Genomic DNA, 17737 nt, shown 5'->3' with positions numbered 1-17737 from the left:
TTTTTATCCCATTAAGACTTCAAATTTAAACAAGATGGAGTTTCTGACAACCCTGTCTGCATAACAATCAATCTAATGTGGGAGGCAAGGAAAGTGCAAAGCAGAACTCGCAGGTTAATTTTATCTAAAGTGGAAAATCAGGACTTGAAGTTAAGTTCCGTGTTGTGATTTCATTTAGTTCCTATCTGGTATTACTCAGAGAACCTGGGAGCAGCATGATACTAGGACTACCTTAGAGATTAAATAAAATTGCATTTAAAATGACTTTGGCAAAACGCGTCCAAGAACTTTGCCAACAGACAAGTTCTTCCAAGCCCCTGGGGCTCTTCCAACATTGAGAAACCAGGAGGGTACCTTGCTGTACGAAGGCTCCGTAGACGATCCAGATGGCACTGTTTAAGGTGGCAGAAGCAGATGGCCGGGGCTGGGCAGCACTCTGAGCCCTCACGGCCTGTATCCGGTTCAGCACAAATATCATCACGCCAACCACAGGGATGGCTGCTGCAATGCAGGCCCACACGGCAAAATCAAAAGGAGCAAAAAGGGAGAAGATGCTGATTTTCTCCTCGGGCTTCTTGATGAGGATCCCCACCGAGTAGTCCATGTACCGCTTGCTGAAGTCCACCACGCTCTCCCTCTCCGGGGTGATGGTGATGGCGGAGATGGCTAGGTCCGCTCTCTGAAAGGCAAACCCATCTCATCAGACAGCAGTCCTCAGTTTACCATTAGGTTCTACCCTGGGTCAAGGCCTGTCCTCTGCCCTTTGGGTTGTTCAGTTCAGAGGAAATGGATCCGAGAGTTGACACCTCGTGACTTTGAATGTTGTAAGGAAAATCCAGCACTAAGGTGTCTGTTATTACCTCTTTCACCTTACAAATTTCTCCCCCAAACCCTCAAAACTCCTGGAGACCACTTCTGGAGAAAAGAGTCTATAACCATCTTCATTCCTGTGGGAATTACAGTTTTTCTTCACTTTCTTAACAGTCCCCTTAGTGAACTATCTCCTTTCTTTTGCTGGTATTTCCCTCTTACCGCCCACCCCCATCCCTGCCCCAACTCCCTTCTATCTTCTTCTGGCCTCATCTACATCCTTCCTATACTTCAAGGCCACAGGGACACTCCATTTTTCCACCAAACCTCTCCAAACGCCATTAGCCCACACTGGTATCTCTCTTTTCTAAAATACTTTAGAAGTTATATGGTGAGTATATAACTACCTTGAATCTCATTAGTGTATCAGGCCTAGATTGTTTTATATGCAGACTCTATGTCAGAGAATAACATCCTCCAAGAAAAAAGGGGTCATCCACTTCCTTTGATCTTCTGCCTGCCTTAACCCATGGCTTCTCAGACATATGGGCTGCTTCGTCCTTCAGTAAAGCCATGCTGTGAAGGGGCTCTCTGGGCATCCTGTACTGTGACCTCAAGAGTACCTCCCAAGATTTTTGCTTTCCAAGATGAGCTTAATTTAAAAATAGACAAAGGGGGCTTCCCTGGTGGTACAGTGGTTAAGAATCTGCCTGCCAATGCAGGGGACACGGGTTCGAGCCCTGGTCTGGGAAGATCCCACATGCCACGGAGCAACTAAGCCCGTGCGCCACAACTACTGAGCCTGCGCTTTAGAGCCCGCAAGCCACAACTCCTGAAGCCCAGGTGCCTAGAGCCCGTGCTCTGCAACAAGAGAAGCCACCACAATGAGTAGCCCGTGCACCGCAACAAAGAGTAGCCCCCACTCGCCACAACTAGAGAAAGCCCACGAGCAGCAAGAAAGACCCAAAGCGGCCAAAAATAAAGAACTAAAATAAATAAATTAAAAATACCTTAAAAATAAATAGACAAAGACCCATTAATAGTCTCATGCTCTACTAACTGAGCTAGTCGGGCACCCAAGACCCCATTAAGATGGAACTAGATTGTGCGGTTAAAGCTGCCAAGACTGGTGGAGACTAGGATCCTTATGCCTAGGTGGATGTTAACATAAGAGCATTAAAATGTACAGTGATCATCCCTATCTTGGCTCTGGGGTCTCTTAAGTAGGAGGCATTGTCAGAACTAGGTTTATTTTAGAATGACCAGTTGTGACAGCTGATCCAAACTACATATTCAAATTGGGGAAAACTATATAGAAGGATTTTATCAGGTCCCATATGCGGGCTAGAGGGGCAAATATACTGACTTCTAAACTGTGAAATCCAACAACATATCTAGAGTAAAGAGAAAAAATGGTGGAGGTGGCCGTGTCAGAGATCTCAGACTTGCCACATTTGCATCTCTGGTTCTTGCTTCTCTTCTCAGAAACCCACGATCCAGGGAGGTTTTCTGGGTTTTTTTGGTTTATTTGTTTGTCTGTTCTGTTTTTGTTTTGTTTAAGTTTGGAGCATATTTAATGACAGAGAAAGAAATCCAGGGGATCAGGATAGGTTAACAACAAAGAATGGAGGGAAACTAATTTATGAAACCAGGTCCAGAGGAGGCACAAGAGAGTTGACTCGTGATGCTGGTGGAGGGGTGAGCTGTAACAGGAGGGAAAACACTCCCCCTACCCCGAAACTGGAGGCAAGGGCACGTGTCTGCAGATATGAACTTCATAGGAAGTTGAAGTAGAATCTCATGCCCAGATGTCTCCATTTCTTTCCCTAAAATGAGAGCACTTCGTTTTCTAATTTAAGATAGAAGATTATTAGGTTGCTTGAGGAGAAAGATAAAGTTTTGAAACAGTCTTAAGGAACGTAGCCAAGGGGCCCAATAAAGGACATGTTAAGGAACTGTCCCGAAGGCCCAGTTGAGTTGGGAGGCCACACATTGTTCATACATCCACCTGGACAAATTTGTGATTTTCTCCTCTAACTGCATACAGCAAGCTGGATGTCAGAGTCAGAGGGTAGACAATAGAACCAGGTCAGGGTTTCAATGTAACAAGAAATCAAGAATAATTTAGAAGAATCATACAGGATGAAGGGAACAGGGGTTTATCTGGACAACCACAGAGCATGCACCAGGAAAGGATGCAGTCACAGAAGGGCATAGAAATCTTAGAGAAGGATGAAACTCAAATACATGTGCCAAGTGAAAAGGGCCAGACACAAAAGACCACATATGGTATGACTCCGTTTATAGTAAATGTTTGTAAAAGCAAATCTATAGAGCTAGAAAGTAGATTAAAGGTTTCCTCCGGCTGGGGTTGGGAATGGGATTAACTGTAAATGAATATGAAGGATCTCACTGGGGGGATGGAAGTACTGTAGAGCTAGATACGGTGAAGACTGTACAACTCACTAGATTTCCTGGAAAGCACTGAATGATACATCTGAAATGGGTGAATTTGATATATAACTTTTTCCACAATAAACTTGTTGTATGTGTTTTGTTTGTTTGTTTTTTAAGCTTAGGAGAAACCGGAGAGAATACAAGCCTCGTGTCTGCATTCATGGGTTATAAAGCAGAGGACCTGTGTTTTAGGAACAAAGGCCAGAAAGAGTCAGAAGGACGACAGGATTTAGTCATGGATTGGGACAGTGACAGTGACATGCAAGACGCTAACAGGAGGCATGGGGGCAGGTCCTCAAAGGTCACTGGAGGTGAAGGGGTCAAAGCACTCGAAGCCCAGGGTGGTCCGTAGGGATGTCAGAAACATCAAGATTGATGGCAACAGTAATACTGGAGAGGGAGGGCTTGAGCAGATCCACCGATGTAAATCGTTGTCAGGAAATGACCTAGAGGTTCTAAGACGGAAGGGTCAAGGATGGGGACACAGCAAATTGGCCTCACGCCATGAATCTAAATGAGGACCCAGGTTCTACAGGAAGGAGGAAGATTAATGATTTGAAATTAATCTGAGGAGCTGGGGAATGCCGTATCACTTATACGTAGCAATGCAGACACACCCACACACTCAATTCACCTACACACATGCATGTGGACACACACGATATACACGCCCACTTGTGGGCCTTGAAGAAGAATAAGCATGCATCAGTCCCTCCCAACCACCACTCGTGAGAATTGGGTTCCTACTGCAGCCCAAATGTGGGAGTGGATTTCATGAAGTGTGGATTACAGAACAGGCACAGTGGACACGTTTCAAAGGAAGGAGAGCAATGGGCACAGAAGGAAAACACAAAGTACCAGGGAATTAGAAAATAAAAGAGCAAAAATGGGTATAGCAGGGAGGAGGCGGGTGGAGGAAAAGAGATCCTTAGTGTGTGGAGCGTGGTAACTGTGGTCTGTCTAGCTGGTCCCAAGATTCCAACTTCATAATGGGCCCAATTTAGATATCACCCCAGAGGCAGACTGGGGTACCCCTCCCCATGGACCTGCTTTTGGGACCTACCTTGCTGATGAGCTCCCCGATCATCCCGTTCCAGGAGGTGTTATGGAGCTGGTGACCGTACCTGCCATCGGGGGCCTGGTAAATCTCATATTTGAAGCCCAGAGCCTTGGCCAGTGCATCCAGGACATCGATGGAGAACCCTTTGTAGCGCTTGGGCTGTCCAAGGATGTTCTCAGCCACCATCACAAAAGGCTCTTCCTGAGGACAACAAAATGAATGTTCTTCAACTAAATCATAGGTTCGTTAACACACATCTTTCCAGGGTATTATTAGAGAGACCAATCCGATGAACCATAATTTCAGAACGTTTGTGGACATGTGCATTGTATTTAGCCAATTTAGGCCTGGAGTCTGAACCTCTCTGCCCTTTTCTAAAGCAGTTTGTGGACACTCAGGATACAGGGCACAGGAAAATCCCTCCAACCAGCATACTGATGGAGGAACAGATTTATTTGTCCTGTGTCATCCCAGACTCGGCCCAGAGCCCCATCTCCCAGAACAGCATGGCTTGTTTTCATTCCTTCATTTATAACATTGAGGACTCTGTCCGCTGGAAGTGCCATGATTCTTCAGGACCCACATAAGAAATGTGGATACCTCTCATCCAGGATATCAGATGACAACAGAGCTCCGTGATACTGGATTGAAGGAAGACAGTAATACGTCTATCAGATTATACTAGAAAATGGATGCTGAGTCACAGGACAAGGCCATACTGCACGTCAAGGACAGGATAGCATTAAACCCCACGGTCTGAAAGTCCAAAGCCGGGCCATGTGCACATTCACACATTTTGCGCTATGTCACATGTGCTCTTGTAGGGCACGTGATCATCTGGAAAACACCTCAGGCTTCCCCACCACCACCCCGTGAAACTGAACAAGAAGGGGCCTTTTGGCAACGTCCCCAGAGACTACATCTCATTAATTTAATTTTGGGGGGAAATAAGGTATAATGTTTATTCCTGGTGGGCATATGGGGAATGCGGAAACGTGGTTGCCAAAGACTTCTAGAGCTAAGAGATGCCAGTGCTGCTGGGACAGAGGGGAATGTTTGGACCATGTCTGACCAGCTAATAAGAGATAAATCTAAAATGTCTCCTACAGTTCTAAAGAGATGAAGAAAGAAATGGAAAGGAAGATGCTTCTAAGGTATCTTAAATATGTAAAAGTCTCTGATTCCAGGACAACCATGCAGAGAAACTGCAACAAGTGGTCTTCATTATGAACTTTGTGCCACATGGGCCCATCAGTGATATTGGGTTCTGGAAGGATGTCCTCCCAACATCCTTCTGGGGACTCTAGCTACCAGCAAAGCTCTCCTAAGGACCACCAGTAGGTCAAGATTGTTTATATCCAAGAACAAGTAGAGTTGTTATGCCCGCTCTGGAGCTCAGCACTGGATCTGGATTAGTGGTCCTTCTCTAGAGCAGTCCAGCGGTCCTTCTCTAGAGCAGTCCAGTGACCTCCCATGGAACGTCTCAGAGGCTTGGGGCAGAATCTCCAATCTCACTCTTCCTTCACTATTCATAAAATGGTTTGAGTGAAAGGCCTTATGAAAGCTCAAGCCACTACTTAAGATCCCCTTCTCTCTAAACCCAGCATCAAGCAAAACAGAGAGAAGCCTCTGACTCGAAGCCTGAATGGCAGACCTCCCCCATATGCCCATGATCCTACCAAGACAGTCACCACTTTGAGAGTCAGTCCTTGGAGGCGACTGCCCATGGGCCTCTCCTGCAGGCTGCCATTCAGGCCCTTCTCCGAGTCCCACGTCGCCAGCTGTGAAGGAAAAAGGGAGTGTGAGGGACAGAATGGGCACCTGTGCAAACCTTAGGAATCGACTCCTAAACTGGGCTCCTGAATCAGGCAGATAGATGGACAACAGCCCTAGGAGTTTCCCAGAGAGCTAGAGGCACCTTACAACCTTAGAAAGGATAAAGGTGTGACAGATAGAGCTCCGCTTCCTCCAGCAGCTCATCTGGATCTTGAGGACCTGCCTCATCCTTGAAATGAAACCAATTGGTAGGAACTTGTTTCTGGAATGAACATTTATGTCCAATTTTATTGTCCACCTACTGAGGCCATGTCAATGTGTCTCACACAAAGTGCCCTCTTTCTTTAATACTCCTTTGACTTGCCCAGGCCAGAAGGTCCTCGAGATCAGCTGCTTCCATCACCAGAGCAGGATGAGATCAAAAGTGAAGCAGGTAACAAAGACCCAAGTTTACAGTTGTCTTACACCCTGATGCCAATTGCAAACAGGACCAAGAGCTCACTGTCTTCACTGTAGTGCTAACTTCATAATTTTCCCTGATAGGCAGGCAGAGGCCAAGAATACATGTACTCTGGGTCTGCCATATCCTCCTAAGCCTGCAGGATCTGTCCAATAGATGCATTTAGGACCATCTAAGATGGTCAAGGAGACCCTATCCTGGCTCAGAAACAACTGGAGACACAGATGCTCTTGGGACTGCTTCCCTTCCCTGCATCCCTGCAGGGCCTGAGCAACAACGATGAACCCTTTGTCCGATCAGTGATTCTCAATCATTAATTGGTGACATGTAAAAAGATAGATATTGGCCCCATCTAAAGCCAACATAATTAGGGTCTCAGCACTTGGAAATGAGGAATGTTAATGCTTCCCCAGCGATCCTCGTTGAAAACCTCTGCTCTTCTAGGTCACTGGGCCTCTGATGTAGCTGCATATTAGCATCTCTTAAGAGGGCTTTTAACACCAACTAAAGCCTGCCCCCTGCCCCAGAGTCTGATTTAACTGGTCGGTAGTGGACTGGATATGGATCATTTAGCTCCCCAGGTGATTCTAATGCACAGCCAGGATTGTGAACCGCTGCTACAGATGAAAGCAGTGATCTTCAAGCCTTAATATGCAGACGAATCACCTAGGGATTTTGCATGCACTTTCTGATTCTGGGGCCTGAGGTTATTCCTGTCTAACAAGCTCCCCTGTGCTGCTGTCGCTGATTCATGGACCATCAGTTCAGTACAAAGGGGTTAAAATTCAGACTGTCACAGTAGCACCTACCCTTCGTCAGGGAAAACCCACAAGACCCCTAGTTAGGCTGAGCAGAAGAACTACCCCTCTGTGGAAAAGTGCCACCAGGCGCCCTCAAGGAGCCACCAATGGTGCCGCTTACGGACACTTCTACTCTCCCAGCATTTCCCATAGCCCTGACGTCTGCAGCAAGGTCGGCACCCTGAGCCTTGACTATGAGGCCACAGTTCCAGAATCTGTGGGGCCGCTCTACCTGGAAGACACTAGAACCCTGAGGCCTAAAGCAGGAACATCGGAATGAGATATGTGGTTCTAGAACCAGTTTAAAGGAACCTGGAACCTCCTGCCATCACTTCCAACATGATACAAGCTAAAACCCACTTCACCCTAGATAATATGACGCCTGGAAGTGATGAATAGATCACTTAGTTAAGAGCACAGTCACATACTCTGAGGAACTCCCCACAGCCACCACTCATTAATTTGAGGGGCACTGCAGTGAAGAACAAAGTTAAGATCTATCCAGAGTCCTGTTCAAGGACATCAAAGATGCCACACTCTTGGAACTGGTATAGTGAGAAGGAGACTTCATGGCTATTTCTCTATGGGGTCTCAGGAAATAGCCCTGGGACTTGCGATCAATTCCCGCAGCCGGATTCAAATGCTGGTCAAAGGGAAAAGACAAACTCAGACAAACGGAGTCCAGGTGTTGACTCCCTGCATTCTTTGGACCCTTCGATAACAGACTCGGGGGATCATGGTGTGTATTTGGGCAGCCTGCATCTTATCCCCGTAACTGTTTAGCCCAGGCATTGGGGCTGCTTAACTCTATGCGTGATCTGCTGCACCCCCTGGGTTGGGTGGTGTTATGAAGGTCCCGGTCCCCTTTACTACCTCAATGACTTACAGAGTCCTAATGGAAGCGAAGATGACATGTCAGCTCCAGGGACTGGATAGTTTGCTCTGTACCAGGACTTGAATTCGTAATGCCTGCTGCCCAACCTCCTTGGCATTGGTGAAGGGGCATCTCGACTTTGTGCTGTCCTGGTTTGGATGAGCACCTGGAATGAGGCTCTGCTTGGCATCGACCAACCGGCTTTACCTGTCTTTCTATTGGGATTGTAATCAGTCATGGGAACGGAAGCAGGAAAAACAGTTGGGATAAAGCCCTGTCCTTCTACGGTTTTAGTTCAGCTGTGAGAAATGCTCTGCCTCTCCATCCCTGTCCTCACCGTGCTCTGCCTCTAGCCCACTGCCTGGCTCAAGGCAGCAGCACCTCTGCCCCGAAGTACTGCAACAGCCTCCCCACTGTTACCCCAACCTCTCTCTCTTAACAGCCCTCCTCCATTGTGCTGATATTTATCATAAACTCAAATACAAACTATGTTAATTAAAATTTTCTAATTACTTCCTATTTCTTAAAGAATAAAGGCTAACACTTTTCAACTTGGCCTTAATGAAAAGGCCTTCCTGATCGAGACCCAACCTTGACTGTCAGCTTCAGTTCACTCCAACCCCACCAAATTCCTCACCTTTCTCAAGCACATGGTGTTCCCTCCTGACTCTTTACATCCAGGTTCTTCTCCCTGGAATGCCATTTCTCTCTGGCTGGGTCTGGTAAACTCTTACTCAATTTCTCAAAAAAATAAGCTCTTACTTTAGGGTAGTTTTAGATTCACAGAAAAGTCGCAGAGGTTATGCAGAGACCGTCCATATGTCCCACACCCAGTTTCCCCTGCTGTTAAGATGTTACATGGGCATGATTAGTATCATACATTCCTCCCAACTAATGAAATGTTTAGTTCAATCTCCACCATTGATACAAAGCTGCAGTAGAAATGATCTTCAGTGTCTTCCATTCTAGACCTAAGTCTGCGATTCTGCTGTGCTATTTGGGTTTCTTACCCCGTTCCCTGGGATCCAAACCCTGTCTTCATAAACTGTCTACACACTTGGATTGGACCTTGCCTTGCTTCTTCCCATCTCAGGGTTTCTAACCTTGCCTTGAATGCCATTTCTCCTCTAGACGATCAGCTCCCTATTACTGGTAATAGTTTGGGAACTTGGAGGTATTAAATTAGCATATGTTTATGAGCCAATATATCTATGTTCTAGGTGTGTTTCCACCACTTACCTGAGTGACCTCAGCACATTTTACAGCACAGTACTTAAATCACAAGAGGCAACAATTATTTTTGAATAAATTTAACTTCACTGAGATTCCATTTTCCTATCGATAAAATGGAATAAAAATACCATCCCTGCCTACCATGCTGAGGGGCTGTTCAAAGGAGAAAATAGTTTTGAAATAATATGTAATAAAATAACTTAAATAATAATCACAAAGTAAAGAATCAAGATATTAAAAGGTGTGTACAATGCGACCTTAATTATGTCTTCTTTTAAAGGCAGTGGTTAAAATGGGAGGAAATGTGTTTAAATGTAATATTTGGATTTATCTTGGTGGTAGAATTATGAATAACCACTATTACTTTTTTTATGCTTTCCTATGTTTTTAACAGGTTTGTCATTACTTTCACAAAGAGGAAAATATGCTTTTGATAAAAATAGCTAGCACGGGTGATAAAGCAAAATCCTGTCACATGCACTTGTATGATTGAGGGCTGAATGGAAGGAAGCAATTAGAGTCAAATTATCTATCTGTAGGTCAAGGCCAGTCTAAGAGTCAGAACTTAATATTGAGTACATCAGTTCTCTGGTTGCAAGGAGCTATGGCCGAGGTGCCCATCTCCTAGAACAGGCACACCGCAAGGTCTTCCAGGACAGCATCTCACATTCTAAGACACCTCCAAGATTGTGTAGGGCCCCATGAGCCTGTTTGGGTTTGGAGACAGGGCAGTGGCCCCTCCTGGGGCCCAGCTCCATGAAGACAGGCAGTCTTCCTCCACTAAGGAAGAGGGGCGGGTGGCATCAAATCTTATTAGTTACTATTCAGACCATCCTAAGGCAAAGTCATTTAAATCAAAGTGCAACTTCATGAGAGAAAGAAAAAAAATTCCTCCAACCTGTTATTATTATTATTCCTATTTCTTTTGTCTGAAAGTACTTAGGGCTTAAAGGTTTTTTCGTTTACTGTTTTTCAATACTCACTTCTCTCTCCCTGGCCTTCAGGCATCCTGTACTCTAACAAAGAAAGAAAAAATACTTCAAAGAGAAACCAAAATTCTGCCTTCAAACACATCAAAGTAACCATGTTCCAGGATCTGGGAGCCTTCGAGCTGGGCAGGAAAGTGTACTATTCCCTCACATCAGCCTGAAGCCAAGTGCCCTAGGCTGAGTGAATCTCCCTATTTCCACAAAGCCTTGGCTCTTGTCCAAATCTTAAGACCAGAGTGGTAAACCTTCATTTGAGTGAGGCCATCCCTTTGAGCACCCAATATGTAAGACCAGAGCAGAGAAAGTCACAATCCTTTTCAAACAAAATCTTTCGTTTAAAAGACTAAAGTGGAATTTTTAAAAAATAAAATAAAGCCTTTAAGTGGATTCCCAAACTTGCCGCCCATCAAGATTAGGAGAGACTGTGTTCTGCCTCCCTCCTGAGGACAGCTTGGGGCTCCCTGATCAGAATGCTGGAGAAAAAAGTTCAGATAATAAAAGCCAAATGAAGCTGATAGGCTTGATAAATGGGAAGCCAGAAAAACCTTTCACCCAGTGAAGTCCTGACACTTAGTCATATAGCTGCAGACCATTTCATTTGTACATAAGTGCATCTACTCTGACTTCCTCTTGTATTTTGCAGACAGAATTTTGTTTATGGGGTCAATGAATTTATGGCCACAGAAACCCACTTTTGACAGCTGACCTGTCAAGATCAGTGCCTGAAAAACTAATTTCCAGCACTGTTAAACAAAACGAGAACTGCCGCTATTTGATAAGACAGCTATGGTTTTCATTCATTGCCAAGAGCTGCTCTACCCAGACCGGAAGCGTGGATGGAGCCAGAGGTTACAGCACAATCATTACTTGAAAGGGGATAAATGGTTTCAAAATCTGATGATGACAAACAACTGTTCAAGAGATCAGCCAACTGGAGAATAAATTTCATAAACCATTGGTGCCAGGAAAATATATTTCCTGAGTCAATCAGGGTGTTCTTCATGTTTGCGTTTGAGTTGTGAGATGTAGGGGTTTGGGACCTCGTGGCTTGTCCTTATTAAGTGCAGGACTATTAACCCTAAATGGGACCGACCTCCTTTAGAAGATTGGGCTTTGTGGTCTGTCGTCTAGTTATAGAGGTGTTGTAAAGTCCTGGTTCTCTTTTCATGGCGGGGGCGGAGAGGGGAAGGAGAGAAGAGGCAACCCAACTGCTGTGTAGCCCATAATGCGACCAGCTTCATACATTGAGCCTTGCCAATTCCTTGGGAGGGAAGAGGAAGGGAAGAAGGAAGGTAGGTTTGCTTACCCCCAAATCTTATGCTTAGCTATATCCAACAAGACAATAGATCAATAACCTCCACCGTCACATTTCGCAACTGAGTGAGCCATACTTTGCTGGTGAGCTTGTCTCAAGAGAGCACTGGAGGCTGGAAGTGAAGTTTTTATGACCATGCCAGTCAGATCTCACAACCATAGTTGGAGCTCCATCTGAGCTGTATCCTCATTGACCAGCGACTGCCATGAGCCGAGTGCAGACATGTTCGGCTGGCGTACAGGATTCAGTATGATGGCACATGGGTTTATCATCATGTCAGTACATGGGCTTTTCTGAAATAATAAGCCCTCTATTAGCTTTTATTCCTTGGTCCATTTTTATTGGAAAACAAAACTGTCTGGTGTATGTTTCAAAAAAAAAATCAGAGCCTTGGGTGGGGGTGGGGTGAAGGGGGAACCCACATCTTGAATCCGCGTGCACTGGGGGATTCAGCCAGCACTGATATCAGTCAGGAGATTGCACATTTTAAACTCTGACTAAATGCAAGGACCACATGCTCAGACACAAACAGGGCATCTTGGAAGCAGAGTGCAAGCATCTGAGGATAGGATATTAATATTTGTAGCCAGGGTTCCTGAAGGAAGGCCTACTTTGAGGATTCATTTTGGGAGTTCCAGTATATCTGGGTTACTAAGGGCAGGTCTTTAGAGTATGAACCATAGGAGATGACCATCAGATTAGATATATCTACGGAGGAAGGGGCCAGGACCACTCTTGAGGCTCCAGATGTGCTCTATAGGAGAGGGCAGGGGACTCACTCTGAGACATGGGATAACTGAACTTCTCAGCCCAGGAGCATTTGCACAGGGAATTGAGCATTTGGTGAAAGTTGTACTTTCTGAAAACAAGCCCCAGCAGAACTTAGGTTAAATGTCCAAAGGGAAGAAGAGCCCTTAGAAAGTGAAAGAAAAGTGAAATAAGCTGGAGAGAGATCACATAGGGGGGCTTCATGAAAAACCTTTAGCACAGATGAGAGAGAGATACTCCCCCAGTGGTATTACAGAGGAGGACGAGGAAAACTAGAAGTGCCCTCGACCCTGGCAACCAGGTCATTCATGATGGAGGCCACAGACAGGCCCAAACTCTAGCCTCTCCTCTCTGAAAGTGTGGGCCCAGGGAGCCCTCTGGGAGCACAGAGGGCTCCCTGGGCCCATACTGACCGACTCTAGCGGTGCCAGCAATGAAATCCTTCCGTCACATTCACAGGGAGGATGGAGGCGGTTCCACTTCTGCTTAAGATACAGAAAGTAAGATGATGTTGCTCTCATTGTAACAAACAAACAAACAAACAAAAAGTCAGAGCATCAACAAAACTATGTTTTAAAAATTATCCTCTGAGAAACCTGTGGTCCTAAGAACCTCTGGTGAACTGAAAGTCAAAGGATGAGAAGCCCCTCCGAGGAGAGACAGCACATAAGAAATATTTCATCTTTGGCAGAAAATGGGACAAAAGAGGTGGTAGTTAGATGAGTGGATAAGAAGAAAGAAACTGAAATTTTACCAAATTCTTAAAGGCCATGTGTAGGCCTGCATGACAGTGAGGCTCCCTGGGAGCCCAGACTCAAGGGAGGCCCCAAGTGGGGGGCAACACCCACTCATCAGCTCTTTCCACCAAGCCTCCACTGGGTGGAGTACAAGAAAGAAATATAACAGAGCATCCAAAGTTATGGGACAATATCAGATACATGTATATCCAACATTGGACTTGTGTCTGATACACGTGAAGAAACCTTACGGCTCAATTACAGGAAGGCAAACAACTCGATTTTTTAAAATAGAGAAATAACTTATTTTTCCGAAAAATATATATGAATGGAAAATAAGCATATGAAAACTCAACATCATCAGTCATCATGGAAATGCAAAACAAGACCAGATGCACATCCACTATACCTCACTAGGATGACCAGAATCAAAGGCTGATGTTACTGAGTGCTAAGGAGGATCTGGAATGCAAAAGGTGCAGCCACCTGGAGGACAGGTTGGCGATTTCCTAGAAAGTTAAACATACGCTGAGCACACCTTCCAACCATTCCGCTTCTAGCTGTTTATGTAAGGAAAACATAAAATATGTCCAACACGAAGGTAGGATGTGGCTGTTCGTAGAAGCTTTATTCATAACAGCCCCAAAGTGGAAACACTCCCACGTCAACCATGGTGACGGGTGAATGGATAAACAAAGTGGGCTATACTTATACAATGGAATACTGCTCAGCAACGAAAGGCAACAAGCTACAGACACAGGCAACAGCACGGATAAAGCTCAAAAGCATTACACCAAGGGAATGAAGCCAGACACAAAAGACCACAGACTTTATGATTCCATTTATATGACTTCCTTGAAAAGGCATTATTCTAGGTCCTGAAGACAGAGCAGTGGTGGCCTGCAGCCAGGAATGGGAGGAGGGCGGGTAATGGAAGTGTTCTATATTCTGAGTGTTCTTGTGATCATACTACCATTTGCATTTGCCAGAGCTGATCACACTGCACACCTAAACCGGTGAATTTACTGCAGATGATTGCATCTAAATAACTGTGACTTGTTCTATACACACATACACACATGCACATCTTGATAATGATTTGGAAGAGGATGGAGCCATGTGCTAGAGAGGTGGGCTAGTGGCACTAACCTGTCATGTGACCCAACTGTGACCTTTTGGCAAGGATGGTAAGAGGGGAGGATTCCCAAAATAACATGATGAGCAGTGTCAGGACACTCATGTAATTGTGCCTGAACTAGTTAGAGCTAGATGGATATCAAGTGGCCGAGAAATCATTTATCTATCTAGAAGAATTGAATTCACCTTTATAAAGGTTTAGGAAGAACATAAGGGCAGTTTTACCTTCAAATGGTTCCTTGGTTTGTGGGTTTGTGTGGGAGAAAAACTAGATTACATAACATTATATATAGTAATGGTCCAATTTTTTCATGCTTATTTCATTTTGTGAGATGGCACATGTGCATACCTAAGACACAAAAGGGTAGTTATAAGTGGCTATTTCTGGAATTAGGTAGAGCGATGAGATTGCAGGGAATGTTCATCTCTTGCCCAATACAATCCTGTAATGTTTGAATTATTTTACTGAGAGGAAACATTGTTTCTGTAATCAGAAGAAAAACAATAAGCTATTTTCATTTTGAAGCTGCATTGCAATACGGCTTATAACTGTAACGTTGATTTCATATCTCTAATTGTTTTAGGCTTATTGGTTTTGTCCCTCTAAATAAACTGCAAGTTCTTCCAGAGGCAGTAACCGTAGTGAAACAAGCCAGGATGGAATTTGTTTCTCCCACCTGTGTGCTGGAGGACCTCTGGCAAGTTACTTGAATTGGTCATATTCTTTTTCTGGGCTCAAGTGTGCACATCTGTTATTGGTTATTAATAGGCATTAGTGTTACTGACAATACTTTTTTCTCAGGTCTTTACTATGCTCAGGTCCATGCTAGCAGCTTAAGAAATTTTCGCTAGTGTGAATTGACTAGAATTGATGGCACTATACACCTTATACATCAGTCTGAAGTCCGACAAGGTACCTTCTGACAGCCAGTACTATGAGTCTTTGCACTGAAAAAGGAGCAGGTGTCTCTCATTATACTCTCTATAAATTCTGGGCTATCTCCTTTCCCTAGAACACTCTCCTTGTCCTTTGTTTTCTGACTCTGAGTCATCCTTTGAAGATCATTCTAGAGATCCTTCCTTGCACCTTTCACCAAGAGTACGTCTCCCGTTGGCGATCCCAATCCATAGCACGCCAGCCTTGATCCTGTGGAAATGCTTTTCACGATATATTAAAATTGCATGTCTATTATTCGCAAATACTCTATCTCTCTAAAAGCAGGGACTCTCTTTTCTTCATCTCGATTCTCTCAATAAAATTTTATTAGAAAAATTAATAAAATTTATCATCCCCTAGGCACTTTCTCATTAACTGGGCTGAAATTTCATGCTTTTCTCAAACTCTAACTCCCAGGATACGTCCCATATCTGAAGCTCTGTAAATGGCTTTCTCACTCACTTCTGATTTATTTATAATGGTTGAGAATGCCTGGGCTGGATTTTCTCTTTTGCATGATTTTGTTTTGTATACTTACTTTTAAGACTTCTAGTCATGGGAAAATGTTGGTAAAATGAATGATTCAAAAGGCATTTTTAAAAAACCCACTTTTTATGTCTTTACCTCTAGACTCTCATTGCACAAAGTGTGGTCTGTGGACCAGGACATCACATTTCCTGGAAATTTGTTTAAATCAAAGAATCTTGGCTCTATCCCATGTCTCTTGAGTCACTATCCGCATTTTAACAAGATTCCCAGGTCACGTGTGAGCAGAGAAAAATTTGAGAAGCATATTTCTCGATCATGCCACCATGATTGCTGGGCTAGAATCTTTATGAGCTGCTTTATCTCTCAATGCCTCTTATCCACCTGCTATCTAATCCCCACTCAGCAGCCAGAATTGTCTTTCCTTTCCTTTTTTTAAAAAATATTATTTATTTATTTGGTTGCATGGGGTCTTAGCTGTGGCAGGCGGGCTCCTTAGTTGTGGCATGCAAACTCTAAGTTGCAGCATGCATGTGGGATCTAGTTCCCTGACCAGGGATTGAACCTGGCGCCCTGCAATGGAAACGCGGAGTCTTATCCACTGTGCCACCAGGGAAGTCCCTTTCCTTTCCTTTTTCAATAAAAATTGTTTTATTTCACTCTCTTAAAATTCTCAAGTGATTTTCTGTTAAACTTGGATTTAAAGGCATACATCCTTTTCATGGCTTATAAGACTTTCCAAGACCTGCCCCAGGCCTGCCCTTCTACCTCAGCCCCTGCCATGCTTTCCATCTTGCTTACTAAGTTCCACCAAAATGCAACACCTTTCAATTACTCTCTCAAGCCAAGATATTTCCTGCCTTGTGACCTCTGTATACACTCTTACTTTCCTGATAATTCTTATCTCTGTCCTTCACATCTCATGTTTGGCTCTTTCTCATCTGGCAGGTCTTACCTTTACCCTCTTGATAAAGTCAAGCTCACTCTTCCTAAGTACTCAATATTCTTAAGTTCAGAACTTTGTTATTTTCTTTATAGCTCTCAAATATTGTAATTGTTAAAACCACCCTCCATGACAGAAATTTTTTTTTGTTTCTATCTGTTCCACTGTTTTTCTGTTTAGCTCACCATCCTATACCCAACCTCTGACACATTTCTAGCATACAGCAGGCACTTAATAAGTATTTGTTGAATAAGCAAATAAATCAATGAACTAGTCCAAGGGGTCAGCAAAGTTTTCCATAAAGGACCAGGCAGTACATATTTTAGGCTCCTTGGGTCATCTGGTCTCTGGGGTCAGCTACTCATTGAGTGTGTGTGGCTTGATTCCAATAAATTTAACTTACAAAATAAATGACAAGCTAGATTTGATCCCAAACCCCATAGTCTGCAGATCCTTAATAGTTAATATCTTTAAAAAAATTTTTAATAGCTCTTTATTGGAGTACAATTGCTTCACCATACTGTGTTAGTTTCTGTTGCACAACAAAACGAATCAGCCATATGCATACGCACGTCCCCAGATCCCCTCCCTCTTGAGCCTCCCTCCCATCCTCCTTATCCCAGCCCTCTAGGTCATCGTAAAGCACCAAGCCGATCTCCCTGTGCTATGCTGCTGCTTCCCACCAGCCAACCATTTTACGTTCGGTAGTGTATGTATGTCAATGCTACTCTCACTTCTCCTCAGCTTCGCCCTCCCACCCCATGTCCTCAAGCCCATTATCTATGTCTACCTCTTTATTCCTGCCCGGCAACTAGGTTCATCAGTCCCATATTTTTTTAGATTCCATATATATGCGTTAGCATATGTTATTTGTTTTTCTCTTTCTGACTTACTTCACTCTGTATGACAGACTCTAGGTCCATCCACCTCACTACAAATAACTCAATTTCATTTT

At 44.2% G+C, this 17737-nt stretch overlaps 1 protein-coding gene across 2 annotated transcripts in view; it reads right to left on the bottom strand.

Annotated features, from left to right (window-relative positions):
* GRID1 (glutamate ionotropic receptor delta type subunit 1) overlaps positions 1-17737 on the bottom strand; it is a 670781-nt gene that overhangs the window by 113222 nt on the left and 539822 nt on the right. For both annotated transcript variants that reach the window (XM_065894102.1, XM_065894104.1), the window contains exons 9-11: positions 6007-6108; positions 4331-4528; positions 355-679 (exon numbers count right to left, since the gene is read on the bottom strand). In XM_065894102.1, the coding sequence (XP_065750174.1) occupies positions 355-679; positions 4331-4528; positions 6007-6108 (625 nt within the window). The remainder of the gene's footprint in view (positions 1-354; positions 680-4330; positions 4529-6006; positions 6109-17737) is intronic.

This window comes from Phocoena phocoena, chromosome 16 (genome assembly GCF_963924675.1).
Source record: "Phocoena phocoena chromosome 16, mPhoPho1.1, whole genome shotgun sequence".
NCBI lineage: Eukaryota > Metazoa > Chordata > Mammalia > Artiodactyla > Phocoenidae > Phocoena > Phocoena phocoena.
Note: the sequence above shows the minus strand (reverse complement) of the source record. Positions and strands in the feature narration are given on the sequence as shown.